Genomic DNA, 15,083 nt, shown 5'->3' with positions numbered 1-15,083 from the left:
AGACGATTCCCTGTTTAGGCTTTTATTATTCTTTCAAAAGGCAAGAGGTTTGACGCACGAGGAAGGTCTTAGAGGGTATATTGGTAGGAAAACAGGGTATATTGGTAATTACAGTTATGTAGCATTTGGTGGATCCATTACACATTATTGGGCCATGATCCATTGAACAGAAAGGCATAAAGCCCATATGGTGGATCCATTACACATTATTTTATTTTTATTTTTATTTTTTTTTGTGGAGATGAGAGACTTTATAGTGAATTTTTACCATGTGGACGAGATGATTTACCATTTTGACTGTAGAAAGGGAATCTTTAGCTCTAATAATTTGGTTGATCACTTATAAGGATGTCATCCTGTTTTAAAGTATTATTACGTCACCTGAATAAATTCAACTAATTGATTTGAAATTTAACACAAGATTACTCAATGATAAGATCATGCCCCCCAAATTCGAGTCCGAAATTGTCATGTGACAACTATAGTAAATATTTGGGAAAGGTTTCAAACTGGATTTGGATGAACCCATCTTAACTTGTAGACCTCGCTTAAAAAAAAAATTGTTATTGGTGACCATAAGCATCCTAAAAATGTTCAACAGGAAGAAGCGAGAGAAAATGAAAACAAGTTTCCTTTTGGATTAAAGTATAGTTACTATAATAATATTTTTGTACGATAATTTTTAGATTAGGGCATAGCCAACGCAGGAGGTTTCCTCTATTATGGGATTTGAGAAGGGTTATAATGTAAGCAACCTTACGTCTGCTTTGTGTAAAGACTGTCTCTCAAAGTTACAGACTAATCTTTTCTCAAATAATTGTCAACCAAACACTTAATAACCAAAGGAAGTTTTCTTGCCAAATATCTTGATAAACATAGTAAATTAGATAAGTGGCTTAAGATATGATGTGATGCAATTCAATTTAGGGTTCCTCTAAATGGCTAACACTGGGTTGTAGACATTTCTTACCTTTATGTTTTCAATTATAGGGGTGTCAATTCCAAGCCCGCACTGGTAGGCCCGATCAAACCCGACACGTTTATGACCCAACTTAGATCGGCTTGATTAATAAACGTGTCAGGCTCAAATAGGTAGTACACGGTGCAGCCACCTAGCCCGACGGGCTTCCGACCAGCTCGACACATTTACAAGTCCGATTTGAACTAACTCTTTTAAGTTCGACTTAACCCAACCCCTTTTAATACTACTTGGTTTTTTTTTTTTTTTTTTTTTTTTAATTTAGTCCTAAGGGTATGTGATATGTACAATTAAGATGGTAGTAATTGTTATATGAATATTCATCTTTTTTATGCATAGTTTAATTGATTTGAACTTACTAAACTTGGGTTATGTAGGCATAGTTTAATTGATTTGAGTTTCGTGGGTTAAAGATCGAGTACTTTAATAATTTAGTTACTTTGCACATATTTGGCTTAATTCATTTTAACTATTGGATCTTTTTCTTTGTTATGCCCATCTTTGCTTCATTTTTTTAGTATTTCTCTTCAAGCACATTTAATGTAACAATTTTAAAGAGGACCCGTTTAAAGCCCGTTTAAAGTTAAATATGTCTATTGTCACACCCCGTTCACACAGAACTGGACCGGTGACCGGGCTAACTCCGGTTAACCCAAACCTGTTAGGATCATCTGACACAGTACCCAACCACAACATACACACATCTAAGATAAACGTTCAAAAGTTCAGCAGAAGACTTAATTTACCTGTAAATACCCCAAATATACTTGATACACAAATTATAGTATGTAGATAAATACATGTGGGCCCGCAGGCATGATATTTACACAAAAAGAATAATAATTCACGTATGAAATACACACAAAAAGGGATCATCAAAAGAATAAAAAAGTAAAACTCTGTACGGCGTCAATACTGCGGTCTCGCAGCACAGCCCTCGCACGTGCAATCTGTACCGTGCTCATACTCCTCGGGGACCCACCAATCCTCATCGAAAAACTTAACTGTGGGGCCCGACACTTGATCTTCAGGCTAGTGACCTGTAAAATCATCTAAAAGAGGTGTGCACGTGGGATGAGCTCACTAGCTCAGTAAGTGAAAAGAAGTATCACACAACAATCACATCCATATGCACTATATGCTATGCAATTCATTTTAAATCTCATCCACCTAAACAACATTACTAAGTCTTTGATTTGGTGCTACTACAACCACAGTGCGCGTATGCTCTGGGTACGAGCGCGAACTCCATCCCGCGATACGCCCATAGGGTTGTGGAAGAAGGCCTACTGTGAGTACTCGAAAAAATAAAGCATGCCGACTACCGGCTCTCAACATAAAAGTAAATGACAGAAAGTAAAGGTGCTGACCCCAGGAATTTAAAAGCAGTACGATTGGCCCTCTTGAATATACCACTGAGGTTGTCGACTGTCATAATGACCAGCCGGGCGTATGTCTAACAGCCACAGTGACCCGATAACCGCGACCACTGCTTCCCCCCAAGTGATAACCCAATACCTCAACCCCTGTTGGGAAGGGTCGTAGTACAGGAAGATGATAATCCTAAACCGCATGCTCCTATATGATATAGTACGATTGTATAGTGCCACCGTGTCCCATTCCATGGACCAACAATGCACTCGTTTTCAAGTCGACTACGACATCTAGTCTAATAATGTATAATGCACAGTGGTCCCATCATTCATCACATAAACACATCCATCATTTAGCATTGAGAAAGTAAAACACAACACACATGTCATAATCATATGAGGATGACTAAACTACACATAATTTGCATGATGACATGACTAGTTTAGACACAATTGAATGATGTCAAACAAGTCTTAAAATAAAGTCAAACGTCATCTCCCCACTTACCTATTGTGTACAAAGACTCACACCCGGTACGAGTGAGATCCGACGCGAGAAACGTAAATTTTTGTGAACCTATCATAAATGAAGGGGGTTAGCATTTCACCACTTTATGGTCAAAACTAACAAGATTTGATGGTTAAATCATGTTTAGAATCATAAAAGAAGGTTGTACGTCCGTTTTGGATCCATTCAGACACAAAAATCACGTTAGGGGCCTCTCGGGTGGGTCGGACAGCCCACCTATCACTGCCCACCGGTCTTCTCAGGTGGGCGGGTCTGCCAGCCGGTGGGGACCGAGGGCCTGTGCTCTCAAGCGGACTGGTCGACCCACCGATTGGCCCATCAGTCCTGACCTGCTGGTGGGGACCGAGGGCCTGCCTTCTCAGGCGGGCTGTGCAACCCACCGGTCCCAGCCCACCTGAGAGGGCAAAAAATTGCCCTCATCCTTGAAACTTTCCTCAACCTTTGGGAAATCAAATGAGGCTTTTCCAATCGTATTTTTTACACATTTAATGTCTCATAAGGTGATTCTAACCTAGATCTAAGTTAGATTTAAAGATTGAAAAACCATCTTACCTTCTTTGCTCGAGAACTCTTTTAAAACCCAAAAAATCACTTCCTTGCTCAATAAATCACCAATGCTTCTCAAATCTTGTAAACACTTCTTCAAATTCTTCAAAATCAACACATAGACCCTCTATTAAACCTTATATTCATCATCCCAAGTGGGATTTACAAGATCTCAAGAAACTCTACCCAAATCAAGGGTTTTACTTGGGTTTGGTGAAAGCTTAAGAAGCATAGCCTTTGCTCACCTCCAATCGTAGCCCTCGTGTTGGGGATCACTCTTCCAGCGTCGGAATGGGAAGATCAAACATTGACGCCACTTAAATCCATTTCTTCCTTCTCTTCCTTCCTCTTTCTTCTCTTTCGTTCTCTTTTCTTCCTTCTTTTCTCTCTCCTCTTTACTCTTCTCACCAAACTCCTTAATGTAATAAATGAGAAATAAAAAACACAATAATGTTATTTATACTTTTTAAAACAACTAGTAACCACATGGGTGGGTCACTTAGGTGGGCGGATGCGCCCGCCTGTGACCGCCCACTTAAGACCCGAAAATCTGCCAACAAGTGGGATTTTGATGGAATTCGACTTTCGGTGTGTATGTTATTCTCGGCACAAGGTATATTTTACGTATGTACTTTAGGATACGGCTACATACCAGCATTACCCGTACATGGCCTTATGATACGTGCATGTGCACGGCTTGGGTACACCTGTCTCCTCTGTCACTGACTGAGACTTGTCTGGTCAACCTGTGTTCAAAGTCACCCTTGTCATCATGGTCCATAAGGAACCCGCTTTAACCCTCTCTGGTTCGGGTCATGCATGGTTAAACCAGGTCAATCGTGTAATTAGACCAGGTTTAAAAAGTAGGGTATCACATCTATAGCTCGGTTAAGGCCTGTTTATGATAGCCCGATTAAAGTCTGAGATCGATCAGCCCGATTATTAACCGTACCATGTCCCCCAAAGCTAGACCCATTTACTTAAATGAGTGTTCACAGCGTAAGACTTCCAAGTGGTCAAGCCAGATTAAGCCCAACTAAGACCGGCCCGGCCCGGCCCGACCGATTGACACCTCTAATTCAAACATCATTTTGATCCTTCTATGACTTTTAACTGTAGTATCTAGGTGGGATCTTCTGACCTGAATTGGGATTGGCTGGCATTATTCTAGTTGATATAAGGCCATGCCATCAGTTGGTTCATACCGACCAATACAACAGATATTCCAACCAGCATCCAATAAATCAATTGATCTGGATTGGGATCAACATTTGGTATGGTCGAGTTAAATTTGCTTTGGGGTTTTTTTTTTTTTCCGGGTTTATTTGATGTAGTGGACATATTTATAAACCTATAATAATTATCTTAAATCTCAACACGGCATCTATTTTATTAGTTAATCTAGTTATGGTCTTTTCATTTTTATTTTTTTTTTCATCAAAAGTTTTTAGTTAGGCTATAATATGTGTCTGACAGTCTAATCTTATTTCAATCACTTTCCTTTTTTATTTTCAGATTCCTAATTAGTTTAATTTATGTTATTAGTTTATGATTGGTTTAGGTATTTTCTTTTTCTTTTTTTCTTTTTTTCCTTTTAGGAATTTGACAAATAAAGTGGGGTGTGTGTGTGCATGCACGCTAAATCTAACATTAGTTTGAAGGTTGGGACACTAGTGGTGAACCCAACCCTACATATCAAGGGTGATGGCTAATCTTATTTTTTTCCTTTCTTTTAGTTTTAATTTTCAGAAACCCCAAAGTGAAATACTTTAGTTTCAAGAATCATAGTTTGTTCCTGTATCCTCAAAATCTCCTATTTTCTAGATTAGATCATTTAATACAAATCAAGAGAAGGCATGTAGAAGCATCAACAAAGATGAGACTTTTACCTTTCATGAGGGGTGGGGTGTCATTTTTTTTCCTATTGAATCTGGATGTAGGAGTCACTTTGCCTTTCAGGCTTCTTTTTTCTATATGATAATAAGGGAAACTAAATTAATCCTAACATTGCAGAGATGTGAACTTTACTTAAATGCATAATAACCGTAGAATTATACACTTCTATCCTCAAATCATGAAAATAGAATAAAAATGATATCTAAAAATGTATGTATATATGCAGAAAAAAAAAAAAAAAACCCTTAATTTCTAGACATACATGATATAATGCACAATAATATATAAAAAGTCACCAAAATATGTAAGACTCATATTTAACCTCATTGTCCTGTTGATTTAAGATCAAAAGAATGTGAAAACTTGCATAAAATAATGAATGCAATATAGAAACTATAGAAACTAAAAAATAAATAAATTCAGAATACAATACAAATATAAATAAAAATAAAAATCCAAAATAAATAAATAAAATAATAAGTGAATTTTGAATAAATCAGGAAAGGAAGAGCAGATCCTAAAATAGTTCAAAATTCCAAAAAGTTCTATGAAAAATTACGGATTAAAATCGTAATCTTTGGCATATTGTCATTACCTAGTTTATGACAACAAAAATATACCTATAGTCTTGTGATGGTAACTTGAAAAGTAATTAATCAAATCAAGTAAAACAAATGAGAGATGAAAATAAACCTATAGAAAAAGAATATAATATATTATGGAAGTCTTGAGAACATACACAACTCAGTTTGAGAAGCACGCCATATTGAGGTAAGCAATATATTCTAGAACTCACTGTTGCAAGGTTCTTCTACACTCCCTAAAAGTGCTTATGGACGTGGGTTATGAGTCTATTTGTTACTTTAACTTTATATAAAATCAAACTTCATTTGAGCGCTGCCCCTCACCCACCCAGATGCCTCCACATGGTTGTCTATTGGCTTGCGTGTTAGTGCAGTGGCCATGCAAGGGAATAGAATTCTCTTGTTCTTATATATAACAACAAATTAATGTTGGATCCATAAGCAATTTCTATTATGCCCTCAACAAACGAACTAATGCAAGATTCTACATTTTTTTTTTTTTCAAAAGTCAGAGGAAATCCACGACATCAATATGCAGATTCTTGTATACTGTCTCACATTCCACCATTGGACACCACACTCTTTCTCTACATTAAATGCCTCATATTGGACAATTCCTCACCCATGACACCAATTCAGACTTTATTTGAAATATTTTAAACAACAGGGCATATTGATTTTGTGCTGACCAATGTAAACCATCGCATATGCAACTAAAGGGATCGAGTCAGAAGCTATTTTCTTTTTATCTTTTTAATCACCAGAGAGAGGCAGAGCATGAGGCAGAGGGGAGGAAAGGGTCAATGGGTGCTTGTTGTCACGTTGAGCAAGCCATTGTATTTTAGAGGATTTTTCGAACTAGGGTTTCAGAGTGAATTTTCTTACCTCTGCTTGGGTGTAATATATCTTTTGCATAACGAAACATCTTCTTCTTCGTTCGAGGACGTAGCACACCACACCAGTATGTGAACCTCATTAAATTTCTATATGATATAGCCAAAATAACCTCTCGGTGGGGGGTAATGACACGTGTCACTGTTAGGACACGTGTCCCCCACCAGACGAAGGGCCCAAGGAACCACTCACACCCGAGCACGCTCAATCACCGAGGCACGCCCGCAGAATCACGCGGGGTCACGTCGCCTGCATGAGGGGAATATTCTCCCAGATGGTTGGACGTATTCTAGTAGGACTCTAAGAGGGAAGAAGGGGAAAAACCCTAAGGCCGAAGAGCTATATAAGAAGGCACGGAAGAAAGGGGAAGGTAAGTTCTGAGACCCTCGCCATTACCCACTTATTAAACTGTGCCGCCGACCCTGACTTGAGCGTCGGAGGACTAACCCCGGACAAAGTTCCGGGCCTCCTTCGTCTGTGTTTGTGTAGGTTGGACTAGCGGGGTTTTTGGCAGCAACAGATTGGGTAGGTTGGACTAGCGGGGTTTTTGGCAGCAACAGATTGGCGCCGTCTGTGGGAACGACGGTAATGGTGGGGAGAACCTACAACCGAAGAAGGACGAGAGCGACGTCCAACGTAGACATGGGGGAAGAACCTTCAGGGGAGCTTCCTCCCTCGGCCGAGACTGGACGGGAAAGGGGTCATGATGACCGGGAAGTGTCCGTCAGATGCCAGCGGTCGGCTGAATATTCAGTACGGGAAGGCAGCGACCATCAGCCTCCCGCGGCCCAGGAGTACGTGACAAGGCAGCAGTTCGAAGACCTCCAGAACAAATATAACCGGATGGCAGAGACTATGAGGGAGGTCTCCAAAGCTGTCTCCCATAAGACCGGCGGAGCACCCCCGGGGACTCACGTCCAGTTCGAGAGGGCTCGAGAAGAAGACCGAAGCAGTACGGGATCGACGAGGGCCGGCCGCGATCCCCGAAACCGAGCAAGGGAGAGTCCCGCGCCCCGAAGTAGGACGCGACGCGCCGCCAGAGACCCGCATGGGGATCAGCACCAAGGAGACAAACAGAGGTCCGAGGACTCGGGATTAAAGAGGATGATCTTAGACCTGAAGGACGAGATCAGAAAGGTGGCAGAAAACCAGACTGGGAACCGCGAGCCCGACCTCACCAATGATACGGCCTTAGCTGACGAGGTCATGAGGGACCCGCTCCCGGTCGGTTTTCGCCTGCCTAAGTACGACACCTATGACGGGTCGGGGGACCCCGTCGATCACTTGGAAGGCTTTAAGGTCGCCATGCAATTTCATCGCGTCTCGGAAAATATTATGTGTCGGGCCCTTCCATTGACGTTCAGGGGGGCGGCGAGGCTGTGGTATAACCGACTACCGACGAAGTCGATCCACAGCTTCAGCGACCTGAGCTACTTCTTTGTGAAGGGGTTCTCTAGTAGCCAGCCCCTCCAGAAGACTACGTTAAACCTAACCAACGTCAAACAGCAAGAAGGGGAATCGCTGCGGAATTACATGAAGCGATTCCAACAAGAAAAGATCACGATCAGGGGCCTTGATCCGAAGGAGGAGTTCACGGCCCTGCTAGGTGGCGTCAAGGACAAGGAATTGAAGAGGTCCCTGGCGAAGCATACGCCTAGAGATCTGACCGAGTTGAGGGCGCGATGCGATAAGTATATCCAGATGGAGGAAACCCTCCAGGCAGATGAAGAAGTCGAAAGGAAGGCGGCGAGGAAGAGACCTTTAAGGGTTGATGATAAACCCATCGAAGAAGGAAAAAGACAAAAGTCCGAGCGCGGTAGGGCCCCCAGTCCACCAAGGAAGTTTGAGAGGTATGCACCCCTGAACCGAAGACGAACAGAGGTGTTAATGCAGATAAAAGATTCTCCAGATGCCAGGGCCATGAAGTGGCCAGGAAAGATGGGGAGACATCCCGAAAGACGCAATGTGGATAGATACTGCCACTTCCACAGAGACCACGGCCATGACACCGAGGACTGTTGGCATCTCAAGGGGGAGATAGAAGGAATGATCAGAAGGGGATACTTAGGCAGATTTGTAGACCGGGAGAAAGAGCTGGCTCCAGAAGGCACTGGCCGGAGAGATAACCGTCGGAGAGATGGTGCAGGTCGGTATGAAAGAGGGGGGCTCGCCCGCAGAGGAAATCAAGAACAGCGGAGAAACCAGACACCAGAGGGAGATGGACGCCGGCCTCGAGAGGAGAACAAGAGCCCAACAAGAGTTATAGCAACCATCTGTGGAGGCCCGGCCGCAGGAGAGAGTTCGGTCTCTGCCAGGAAGGCGAAGGCCTACGCGAGGAGCGTACATGTGGCAGAATGGTCGAACAAGAAGGCAAAGACGGGGACGGTCATCTCATTCTCAGACGATGATCTGGAAGGGGTACAGACCCCGCATGATGATGCCTTGGTCATCGCCATGACTATAGGAGATTGCAAAGTAAAAAGGATCTTAGTGGATAACGGCAGCTCAGCTGATATCCTGTTCCTCGAAGCTTTCCGGAAGATGGGCCTCGACGAAGGAAAGTTAAAAAAGGTCGAACACCCGCTGCAAGGATTCTCTGGCACCCCGGTGAAGGTGGAAGGGTCGATAGAGCTGCCGGTTCGAGCTGGCACCGGAGATCGCCAGGCGACGGTGATGATCAACTTCCTGGTAGTAAGCATTACATCAGCATACAATGCCATACTAGGAAGAGTCGGGTTGAATCTGTTAAAGGCCATCGTCTCCACCCCCCATCTCAAAATGAAGTTCCCAACTAAGAATGGCGTCGGGGAGTGTCGGGGTGATCAGGAGACGTCCCGAAGATGTTACGCCACTACCCTCTGGGGAAAAGAAAAGGCGGGTGAGACGCTCCCAATAGAGGATCTACGTGATGATGTCAGCTATCAACGGGGAGAGCCGGCCGAAGATTTGGTGCAAGTTGAAGCTGAAGAGGGAGACGACACCCGGCAATTCCAGATTGGGGCTACCATGCGAGGGCCGCAACAAGAAAGACTCGTCTCATTCCTGCGGAGCAACGCTGACGTATTCGCTTGGTCGGCATCGGATATGCCCGGGATCGACCGAGAAGTAATAGAACATCACCTGAACGTTAGCCCCATGAAGAAGCCGGTGCAGCAGAGGAAAAGGACGTTCGCCCCAGAAAGACAGAAGAAGATAAACGAGGAAGTGGAAAAGTTACTGAAGGCCCGGTTCATCCGAGAGATCCAGTACCCGGAGTGGGTATCTAACGTGGTGATGGTCCCGAAGGCAAACGGGAAGTGGAGGATCTGCATCGACTTCACCGACCTGAATAAGGCCTGCCCCAAGGATGCATACCCCCTGCCAAAGATAGACCTGCTCATCGACGCGACGGCGGGATACGAGACGCTGAGTTTCATGGATGCATACTCGGGATACAACCAAATCAAAATGGCCGAGGCTGATGTCCCGAAAACGTCCTTCATAACTGAGGGAGGGTTGTACTGCTATGAGGTCATGCCTTTCGGACTGAAGAACGCGGGGGCCACCTACCAGAGGTTGGTGAACAAAGTTTTTAAAGGGCTAATCGGCAAGACCATGGAAGTGTACGTGGATGACATGCTCGTGAAAAGCCTGAAGGCAGAAAGGCACATCCAAGACTTGGAAGAGGCGTTCCAAGTGCTACGACGGTACGGCATGAAGCTGAATCCAGCAAAATGTGCCTTCGGAGTAGCCTCGGGGAAGTTCCTCGGCTTCATCGTTTCAGAGAGAGGAATCGAAGCCAACCCAGTCAAAATACAAGCCATTCGGGACATGAGGTCACCCCAGAACGTAAAGCAAGTCCAGGAGCTGACGGGTCGGGTAGCTGCCCTAGGAAGATTTATGTCCCGGTCTGCTGATAGATGCCTTCCTTTCTTCAAGGCGCTGAAAGGGGCTAAAAGGTTCGAGTGGACGGAGGAGTGCGAAAGATCTTTCGAGCAATTGAAGGAGTACTTGGCCGCACCCCCACTGCTGACAAAGCCGAACACCGGAGATGTCCTGCAGTTGTACCTTGCTGTATCGACGGTTGCTGTAAGCGCCGTACTGACGAAAGAGGAAGGAAAGCAACAACGGCCAATATACTACGTCAGCCGAACCCTTTTAGATGCCGAGACAAGATACCGAAAGGCGGAAAAAGTGGCGTACGCCCTCGTGACGGCGGCAAGGAAGCTGAGGCCATATTTTCAGTCACATACGGTATGCGTACTCACCGACCAGCCTCTGAAGAAAATATTGCAACGGCCAGATATGTCCGGTCGTCTAGTAAATTGGGCCATAGAGCTAGGAGAGTTCGACATCCAGTACAAGCCGAGAACCGCAATTAAAGCACAGTCCCTCGCAGACTTCATAGCGGAGACGACGATTCCCGATGACCCGCAGGAATCTGCCGAGGGACGAGCGGATGAGACTTGGACGCTGTATGTGGATGGGGCTTCCAACAGCGATGGGAGTGGCGCTGGGATTGTGCTGGTAAGCCCCGAAGGCTTCAAAGTAGAGTGCGCCCTACGGTTCGACTTCGACGCCTCCAACAACGAAGCGGAGTACGAAGCGATAATAGCCGGAATTAATCTGGCTCGGGCTTTGATGGTGAAGGAACTAGTAGTAAATAGCGACTCCCAACTCGTCGTGCGACAAGTGAATGGCGAATACGAGGCCAAAGAGCAGAGGATGGCCGAATACTTGAACACGGTGCGAGAAAGGTCAGCGGTTTTCAAGGAATTTGAGGTAAAGCAAGTGTCACGAGAAGAGAATGCTAGCGCAGACGCGCTGTCGCAGCTGGCCACTTCCGACTCCGCGGAACTTGGGCGAACGGTGTATTTCGAAGTACTACCACGGCCAAGCATCGAGAAACCCCACGAGGTGTTACCCGTAGGTGAAAACGGCCGAGGCTGGATGGACGCCATAATAGAATACCTCAAGGAGGGGAAGCTCCCAGAGAACAAGGACGAAGCAAGAAAGGTAAGAATGAGGTCGGCACGCTTTTTTCTGAAGGATGACATGCTGTACAAGATAGGGTTTACCTCACCGTACCTCAAGTGCCTGGATTCGTCCGACGGCGAGTACGCGCTCCGGGAAGTGCATGAAGGGATATGTGGCCAACACCTTGGAGCCCGGGCCCTGGCTCACAAAGTACTAAGGCAGGGCCTGTACTGGCCGACAATGAGGAAGGACGCGGAAGCACTGGTCAGGAAATGCGTCAAGTGCCAGATGTTCGCCCCCGTGCCTAGGCTACATTCTACCGAGCTGTCGTCCTTATCTAGCCCAGTACCGTTCGCCATGTGGGGGATGGACATCTTAGGTCCGTTCCCCTTGGCCACGAGACAAAGGAAGTTTGTGGTGGTGGCAGTCGACTATTTCACGAAGTGGGCGGAAGCCGAAGCCCTAGCAACGATAACAGAAAAGAACATAAGGGACTTCTTCCAAAGGGCGGTGGTATACAGATTCGGAATCCCCCAGGTCGTGGTTACGGATAATGGCACTCAGTTTGCCAATCCAACCTTCGACGCGTTCTGTGAAGCCCTCGGCATCAGCCACAGGAAAACCTCCGTCGGGTATCCCTCGACCAATGGGCAAACAGAAGTAACCAACCGTACGTTACTCCAGGGGATAAAAAAGAGGCTAGATGATGCCAAAGGACTATGGGCAGACGAGTTGCACCACATTCTCTGGGCCTACCGCACCACTGAGAGGTTAGCTACCGGAGAAACACCCTTCATGTTAACATACGGCACTGAAGCTGTACTCCCAGTGGAGATAGGGGCTATTACACATCGGATTCGGTACTACAACGAAGACGAAAATGACAAAGGACTCCGGGCAAATTTGGACCTCTTGACAGAAACCAGAGAAGCTTCACAGGAAAGGATGGCCGCCTACCAACGGAGGGTCGCCAGGCACTACAACACCAAAGTCCGGAAGAACGAGTTTAGGCAGGGCGACCTTGTCCTCAGAAGGGCGGAAGTATCGGACCCAAGGCATCAAGGGAAGCTAGACCCAAACTGGGAAGGTCCCTACAGAGTCTCGAGGGTAATACGACCAGGGTCCTACCACCTAGAGACTACGGGGGGAGTAAGGGTACCCCGATCGTGGAACTCGGATAATCTAAGAAAATTCCACCAGTAGTAAAGTGGCTCTGTTAGTTTTTTTTCCGTCTGTAGTTCTTTGCAATTATTGCTCTTCTGAACCTTTTAAATTGTAATTCATCTTGAAATCCGCAAGATTTAATTCATGAATAATACGAGAGCTGGTTTACGGCAACTGAGGATCCTCCAGGCTGATTACCTCTAACTTTGAGGAACGGATGACTGAAGGTCCACACCTTGGAGGCTCAATCACCCCTTCGGCTCGGAGTTCGGCCATAGCCGAACAGACCTGACCGAAGGGGTACCATCTAACAGACCCTTCGGCTGCAGCCGAGGGTATCTTCGGTGATTCGGTGATCCTGATTGTTGGGCGGTCGACCTTCGGTGAACCCTTCGGCCCCAGAGCCGAGGGTACACAACTGGTTGGTGGTTGCCATCGAATGGACCACCTTCGGCCATAGCCGAGGGTACACAACTGGTTGGTGGTTACCATCGAATGGACCACCTTCGGCCAAGGTCCTGATTCATGCGATTGACAAACCCTTCGGCTGGAGCCGAGAGGGAAAACACTTGTAAAATATTGCCAGTGATTACAGGGTCGGCCTTCGTCTGACTTGCTAACAGGTCGACCCTCGGCCAAGTCTCGGGGCCATGCGCCTATGGACAACTAGGGTTTCGGCCCTTTGCAATTATTTATGAATCAAAGATCAAATGAACAAATGAAGAAAGATATTGCATTCATAAAAGCCCGAAGGCTAGTTACATATGAAGCCCGAAGGCAAAAGATTACACTAAAGCCCGAAGGCTAGTTACATATGAAGCCCGAAGGCGAAAGACTACAAAAAAGCCCGAAGGCTAGTTACATTGAGGCAAGGGGGTAGGCTGCGCTGAGAGCCGAGGCCACCTTAAGGAGCATCTGTCGGGTTCACGGCCTCGTCTTCGGCAGGGAGTGCCTCCTGGTCCGAACCCCCACGACCAGGGGTCGGAGGGACTTCCCTTTGCAGCTGGATCTCACCTTCCTCGCTGCCGCCTCCACCGTCGGCGTCGGCAACCTCGGTGGCCGATGGCACCGCCTCCACATCGTCGTCCTCAAAGACGAGGCCGTGTCTGCAAAGGAAACCCCAGGGTAGTGCCCGAGGACCCAGTCTCGGACCTCGGTAGCACCCATGGTGTACCCTGGGGCGATGGCGTTCGTGATCTCCTCCTTGAAGGCCTCGGAGACTCGATACTTCTCGACCCCTCGGGCTTCGGCTTCCAGAAGGCGTGCCCTCATTTGCGACTTCAACTCCGAGAGCTTCCGTTCGCACTCTCGGCGCTCGAGGGCTAGCTCGCACTCCAGGTGCTCCACCTTCTCGAGGAGGATGGAGCGCTCGTTGTCTAGGGAGACCTTCTCCCTCTCGCTGGCTTCGAGCTCCCGACTCATGGCCTCGGCTCGGAGGACCAGCTGACCCATCTGGTTCTGAGCCTGCACAAAGCACCGAAGATTAGAGTAAAAAATATATACATATATAGCACAAGTAGAAAAGAGGCAGGAAGACCGAAGGTTAAAGAGGACCGAGGCTTACCCCTGCCATGAAGATGCACGCCGAGGTGAGCAGCGCCGCCGTCCCTTGCTTCTGGGCTTCTGTGGCGTCTCGGGGGAGACTTCCCTTCGTCACCAACTCTCTGGCAACCCGTCCGACGGTCAGAGAGTCGTCTTCTTTAACCGACCACTCTGGGATGAACCCCACCTCGGCCCTCGACGACGGAACCTTCGGGCCTCGAGAGGCATTAGCGGACGGAGGGCCTTGAGCCAGACCGTCTCTGGGAGCGGCGAGGGCTTGGACAGCCTCGGCAGTCGACCCCTCCACCCTGGGCCTCTTTCTCGGGGTCTCAGAGGACGGGCCCGCCTTTTCTTTCCTTTTGGACTTCGGCTGCTGGGGGGCGTCACGGGCCTTGGCTTCCTTTATTTTTGCCTGTCTTGCGGCGGCGGCGGCCTTGGCCTCGGCTCTGGTAACTTGCACTGCAAGAAGACACAAGAGGTATTAGTACGAAGGACCGACACTCGAAGGAAGAAGACGAAGTCTAGCCTAACTCACCCGGGCTAAGCCCGAACTTGAAGAGGATGGCGTCGGACTTGAGGCAGTCGGCCTCGACTGGAGAACAGCCTTCCTGCCGCCTCGC

The 15,083-nt window shown here is 46.8% G+C and overlaps 1 protein-coding gene across 1 annotated transcript; it reads right to left on the bottom strand.

Moving 5' to 3' along the window:
- Window positions 1–13,845: 13,845 nt before the first annotated feature.
- Window positions 13,846–15,083, bottom strand: LOC122082201. The gene is made up of 2 exons (XM_042649674.1): window positions 14,486–15,083; window positions 13,846–14,385 (listed from the first exon to the last, which is right to left on the bottom strand). The coding sequence occupies exons 1-2, from the start codon at window positions 14,492–14,494 to the stop codon at window positions 13,846–13,848; spliced, it is 549 nt and encodes a 182-aa protein (XP_042505608.1). The 5' UTR covers window positions 14,495–15,083.

Source organism: Macadamia integrifolia, chromosome 6 (genome assembly GCF_013358625.1).
Source record: "Macadamia integrifolia cultivar HAES 741 chromosome 6, SCU_Mint_v3, whole genome shotgun sequence".
Lineage (NCBI taxonomy): Eukaryota > Viridiplantae > Streptophyta > Magnoliopsida > Proteales > Proteaceae > Macadamia > Macadamia integrifolia.
The sequence above is the reverse complement of the archived record's forward strand: the minus strand, read 5'-3'. Positions and strand labels throughout refer to the sequence as shown.